A 6,221-nucleotide genomic window follows, 5' to 3' on the forward strand; every position below is an offset into this window, starting at 1 on the left:
ATTTTGTTCAGTAAAAACGATCTTGCTTCACTGAACAAAATTAAAAAGATCTGGAGCTAAGGGGCCAGTAAACAGGGTCTGAGTTGGGCATGATGGTGCCAGCTACCGTGGGGTAAGGATGCCCCACAAAGAAACAGGGGTTACTGAGCAGACCTGCTCACCTGGAGCCCCCGACAGCTGCTTTCCCCACTGAGGCCACTGTTGGAGACCTAGCCACGGGGAACTGTTCACCCCACCCCACGGCCCCAGGGCACTTCTGTGAAGGCTGGCCTCCCTGAGTAGGGTCGTCCCTTCTTCCCAGAACCCACAGACTCCTAGGCTCCAGCCCTGTGTCCCCCAGAGGAACAGAGGCCACATGTCAGGGTGTCAGGACTGGCAGGGCTGACCAGGTGGTGGGCGATGCTGAGAGGTGGGTCCCCAGTGCTTCTTGGAGTTGACGTTGCCTTGGTCCTGCTCCCCAGGAGAACCATAAGCTGCGGGATCAGAATGACGACTTGAATGGACAGATCTTGAGCCTCAGCCTCTACGAAGCGAAGAACCTCTTTGCCACCCAGACCAAAGCGCAGTCTCTGGCAGCGGAGATAGACACGGCCTCCCGTGATGAGGTGGGCGGCCCCTTCCCCGGCGCCCTGGCCTCCTGCATCCCCTCCACTTGGCACGCAGGCCAGAAGCCGAGTACGGCTCGGGGCTCGGTTCTGTCAGAACCCTCTAGAAATGGCCCACTGAGCCTCCAGGGCCCATCTGAGGGTGGTCGAAAGCCAGGGGCATGTCTCACGCCACTGGCTCGCCACATGTTCTCAGCCTCTGGCAACTCTGAGTAGTCATATGTCACAGAAAACAGGGCCACCAAGCTGGTGGCACTGAGGGTCCTCTCGCCGGAGCCCACTCTTTCTGCCCTGTGAGGTGTGGATATAAGTGACCACTAGTCCTCCGAAGCCCCCTGGTTAGGTTGTCACATGAGCATGGCCTTTGCCCTGGAACACAAGCTCTGAGCTGCCTTGAGCCTCAAGTGGCTCCCAGGTGAGCTGGACAGCATTTTGGTAGCATCGAAAAATAAACAACATGTGAGGGCTTGCCTGAGAAGGCAGTGTCTGGCCCAGGGTGGCACTGGGCCCTTTCCTGATGGAGGAAATGACTGGCAGCCTTTCATCCTGCCTCAGGCCTGGTGACAGAGGCCTCGGCACACCCTGGTCTTTGCTGGACCAACCTGAGCGTTTGACTGCCTGTCCATCCTGATCAAAAACGCCTTTGGCCTGTGTTCTCAGCTTTTGCTGAAAAATAACCCAAACCTGGACCCTCTACATGGCAGTGAGAGTCGAACCCCAGAGGTTCAGGCAGCTGGATTGTCATCTTGGCCTCTGACTGCGGAGTTTGACTTAAGTGGGTTGGGTTTTTTTTTCCAATTTTTAAATTTCAAATTTATTATCTTTTTGCTCAATTTTATCTCTGGTCCTGGAGTCCCAGATGATCCTTGAGACCCTGGGCCATCTGCCTGGCCTGAAGGTCCTGGCTTTCCTCTCATCCCAGCCACTGAGGAGGCTCCTTGCCAGTGGGAATCTGAGCCCTGGCCGAAGTCCACCTCAGGCAGCCTCTGACTGGCCTTTCCCATTCATTCCCTTCAGCTCATGGACGCTCTAAAGGAGCAGGAGGAGATCAACTTCCGGCTGAGACAGTACATGGACAAGATTATCCTGGCCATCCTGGACCACAACCCGTCCATCCTCGAGATCAAGCACTGAGAGAGAGCGGGGTGCTGGCTGAGAGAGGCCTCACGATCCCCGGGGCCTGGGCACGCCTGCCCAAGGGTGCGGCCCCGCGGGCCTCGTGCACACCATCAGTGTATCTCTGGCCATCGGGGGACGTGTGCGCGCGTGTGCGGGAGGCTGTGTGCAGCATCCAGCAGGGGAGCAGGCGTGGCGGGGCGTCTGCACCATCCCTTCACCCTCCGTGCACTTTGTCGTCTCGCTGCAGGAGCGTCCGCCGTAGGGAGTTCCTGTCATGAGGTCTGGAAGCTCGTGTTTGCAAAACTGGATGAAATGATTCTACCTCTGGGGAAAAGGATTAAAACTACTCTAACAAGATACATTTTCACCTGTCCCTTCCCCCCGGGAGTGGGAACAGAATGATCCTCTTTTTCCTGGACTTGAATGCCCAACAGCCATGTCCTTGCCAACTTCTTTGGCGACTTTCCCACCCAGGTGCTCGAGCCCAGTGTGGAGGGCGGGGGTGCCAGGCTTCAAGAGCCTTGGCTGCAGCCCTCCTGGGGGCTGGTGCATGGTGTGTCCCAGGGTCCTAGGCTGGTGGCGGGAGACTAAGGGTTAGTGGCATTTTAAGAGAGTTCTCTGCAGTTATTTGACCCTAATCACCTCCCTCCTCTTCGCACTTGCTGTTTTTACGAGAATAGGAAGGGGGTGCCGGAGCTGCAGTACAGTGTGGGTAGGGAGCTTGCCTTGCACATGTTTCCACCTGGCTTTGATCCCCAGCACTGCATATGGTCTCCAGGGAGTGATCCCTGGGCACTGCCAGCTGTGGGCCATAAACAACAACAGGTCAAGGGAAGGGGTAGCGAGGGCAGTGGGGTTTCCGCACGCTGGGCAGCTAGCACAGACATGATTGGGGAAGCGCACACTTGTGTCTCATGAGTGTCCTTCCCCCGACTGCAGACTGCCGGAGGTGTCTGTGGCACTGCCCAAACCCAGCCGGGGAACATGGGCGCTGGGTTTGCACTCTCCTAATCAGAGCCCTGGGCTCAGCTCTGCTTTGAAGCCAGTGCCTGGGCCCAGGGTTTCGAAATGTCTGCATACTCAGCCAGGGGGCGCCATGCTGTGTGTGTACTTGGGGGGACCCTCAGTCTTCCATCCTCGTGACCTGTGGGCATCCACACTGCTAGTTTTAACATGCTTTTGTGCCCGGCTGCTGGGAGTCAGTAGACATTGGCCTTTCTTCTTGTTTTCCTATTTGTCGCACTTTCACGTGGCTCGGCATCGCTTCCGTAGGTGGCACATGTGAGAGCACAGGGGGCTTACTGGTTTTTCCCTTCAGCAGGTTGGTTCCTTCAACTCCTGGCATGGAAAGGAAATTGAGGTGTTGGGAAGAGACACGGAGCATGTGTGCAGAGAAGGGGCGGAGCAGAGGTCTGGGGCATGGGTTTTGTAAGCAGTTGGGGTTGCATTGGTCTGATGCGGGACTTTGGGGCTACCACCCCCACCCCCCAGGAGAAAAGGCTGGCACACCAGATGACAGTGGTATTCCTGGGGGGTCCCTAAGGGGCTGAAAGAAGTGGTAGAGGAAAGAGGGCAAGAAAAATGGTTGTCGCGAGAATTCCCTGAGAGGGGGGAGGAAGAGAGGACTTCCAGCGTGGCTTTGGTCGAAGTGCGGTTGGAAGGCAGCCAGCCTGCAGAGGGAAACTGGCCAGGCCAGGGCCCTGGTGAGGAGCACTTACATGCACCCTTGGAACTCCAGAGAAGGCCACAGAAGCTGAAGCGGCACCAGGCTGTGTAGGAGGAGATGGGAGATAGGAAAGCTGGCAGCTGGCTCGGCTCCTGTGCTCCCTGGACAGGACGGGTGTTGTGGGCAGTGCGGGCCTCTGGCGGAAGGCCACCTTTCAGCCGGAGTAGCCACCCACCCTGCGGAAGTGGCTTTTAAAGATGAAGTATCCTTCAAATGCTCTGCTGTGTCTGAAATCCAGCTTGTGAGGGCCAGGAGCCGGACTTTGCTTGAGGCTCAAGTGAGAACGCTGCTCTTGGCCTCCGTCGGGGCTGTTGGGTCGGGTACAGGATGTCCTTTGAGTCGAAACTGTAGGGGAACAGAAAGATGTTCTGTGCAGAACCCTCTGGGCAGATTGAAATTGGAAGATAGATACATCTGCGCTGACCCCTCTGGTATGGGGACCCCACCCCAGCCGTCAGGAGAGTTTAAAGGCGCAGGAGGTCAAACTGGGGTCCTGTCTCTGCCCAAGGGCAACAGACTTGTCTGCAGTGTGGAGCGCTTTTCCAGCTGAGGCACATCCCGGGGGGACTTGGGGCCACGTTTGCTGACCTAAGTGTTACGGTTTGTTTCAAGCCCAAAGCAGAATGCTTTATTTAGGAACTGGAGTTCAGAAGGTACCCTACAAAGTTAAAGGAAGGAATCCCACACCCAGAGCTAAAACACAGCCAGTTGCCAAGCAGCGAGTGTGCCGGAAACCAAGGGGGAGCCGCTCCTGCCGAAGCTCAGCCGGTCCCGGGGAAGAGGGAAGAAATAACGTTTTTAAATTTCCGTTAGGGTTGGGCTAAGTTTTGTGGATTCTTTTTTGAGGATTTTCTTGACTTCATTTCTGGTCTTCTGAAAATACTGAGCTCAAGAACCTCCCAGAGCACCTGGAGCTGCATGGCGGTTCTCAGCTCGGACTGTGCGTTGGAATCCTGAGGAGATTCCAGTTGTGTTGACGAGCGAATCCCCCAGACTCGTAATTTAGCTGGAGCGGGTGTCTAGATGCCTCAGGATGCCTCGAGAGCTTCCCAAATGCAGCCTCAGAAACAGCGGCTCCTCCGAGCCCTGCTGAGTAGGAGAAGCTTGTGGGTTTGCCTGGTTGGGGCTGGGGGGCGGGGGCGGGGCGGGGCTGGGGTTGCCTCAGCTGCTCCCGGGGGAACCCTGGTTTCCGTCAAGCCAGTCATGCCAATGAGGATGAATAAGAAGCAAAGCCTCCCGGGCTCAGTGGGGTGTGGGGACCTGGGGGCGCCTGGGGCTGCTATTGTGCCCGAGTGTAGGGATTTACTTGGGTCGGCCTTTGTAAACCCAACATGGACGTTGGGTGGGACTGGCGCAGGAAGGGTTCAGGTGGTTTCCTGACCGACGGGCAGTGAACTTGCAAAGAGGAGCTTCTGCAAACCTTCAGTGCTGACATCCCTCATTGTCGTCCTCCGTGGGGACCCTCCAGAGCAGCCCCCTCTAGGGCCACGCTTGCTGTTGGTATGATGTCTTCTCCGAGGCCTAGGGTCACAGGCCCTGCGTCCCTTCCCTGCACTGACCTCCGGGGCCTTGGCCCCGCGTCCTGCTCTGAGCGTGTGAGGCTGAGTGGATGGGCCGGGAGAGGGCCAGCCTGGGGAGTGGGAAACCGATGCTTTCTCAAAAGGGTGACTTCTCAAAGCCTGGTGGGTGCCGAGCTCAGATGCTGGTGCTCCAGCCTTGTAGGCGGCACCTCATTGGGAGGTGACGGGAAACGGCAGCCCAGGGCCCCTGCTGTAGGAGGGGGGACGCCTGGGCCTCGTGCTGGGACTCTCTGCTTTGCTCTTCTGTCTGCATGGTTTGGGGTCGTCCTTGTGCCTTTTTCCTCCCTGTCACCCCTGTACAGGACATTTCCATGTTATTACTGCCCCCTTTCGTAGGTCCTGCCCTGAGCCCTGTAAATGTGTACAGACTGTCCCGCTCAGGCCGGGCGTCTGCGGGATCAGGCTTTGCTTCCCCACGCTCCCTCCGCCTGCAGCAGACGTGTCGCCTGTTCAGAATCAGACAATCCCCTGTGCTCCAGAGGAGGGGAACTGCGGGAAGCACCTGGTCCTGCAAGTCTCCCGTGGGGTGTCAATGTGAAGAAACGGGGCAACCCCTTAAGCTGGGGCGATGGCCTGGCAGAGGTGCCTGGTGTCTGCCTCAGGGCCGGCGCCCCCAGAGGATGCTCTTCCAGCCCCAAGAAGCGGCGTGGGGGTTCATGGCCCCCTGGCATGCCGCTGGGTGCCTAAGCAGATGGGTTTAAGGGCCCAAGTGGGCAGGAGGGAGAAACTGACTGCTTCCCACCTGCCACTGGCCACCAAGCAGCGTGTCCCTGTGCCGCCTGCGGTGCTCATCCTTGACTCCAACGGTGCCATTGACTTCCCGAGGGATGTGTACTGCACGGCGTGCACTTGCTGGGACCACCTTCCTCCCTCCCGCCCGCCAGCTCCTTGCTTGTGGCTGGGCCTCAGGGGCGCAGGCAGAAGAAGCGATGCTGGTGGCCTGGTGCCCAGGGTTCGGTTCTGTGCTTTGCCTCTCTGTATGGTTCTGCTGGTGGTCTGCCCCCCAGAGCCCCCGTCTGGAGGCAGGCCTAGGTTTGCGACCAGGGAAGTCCTGCACCTCCGGGTGGGGAGTGTGTGTGCTGAGGCCTCACGGCCGTGTCTGGGGTGCCCAGATCTTTGCCTCATGCCTGCTTTCATCCAGAAAGAGGCAGCTTTCAGCAGTGTAAATAAACCCTCTGCTTTCCCACCTGA

The 6,221-nt window shown here is 58.0% G+C and overlaps 1 protein-coding gene across 2 annotated transcripts in view; it reads left to right on the plus strand.

The window, feature by feature from the left end:
• RAB11FIP4 (RAB11 family interacting protein 4) overlaps positions 1-6,221 on the plus strand; it is a 101,340-nt gene extending 95,119 nt beyond the window's left edge. For both annotated transcript variants that reach the window (XM_055133856.1, XM_055133857.1), the window contains 2 exons: positions 462-605; positions 1,623-6,221. In XM_055133856.1, the coding sequence (XP_054989831.1) occupies positions 462-605; positions 1,623-1,739 (261 nt within the window). In that variant the 3' untranslated portion in view covers positions 1,740-6,221. The remainder of the gene's footprint in view (positions 1-461; positions 606-1,622) is intronic.

This window comes from Sorex araneus, chromosome 3 (assembly GCF_027595985.1).
Source record: "Sorex araneus isolate mSorAra2 chromosome 3, mSorAra2.pri, whole genome shotgun sequence".
NCBI lineage: Eukaryota > Metazoa > Chordata > Mammalia > Eulipotyphla > Soricidae > Sorex > Sorex araneus.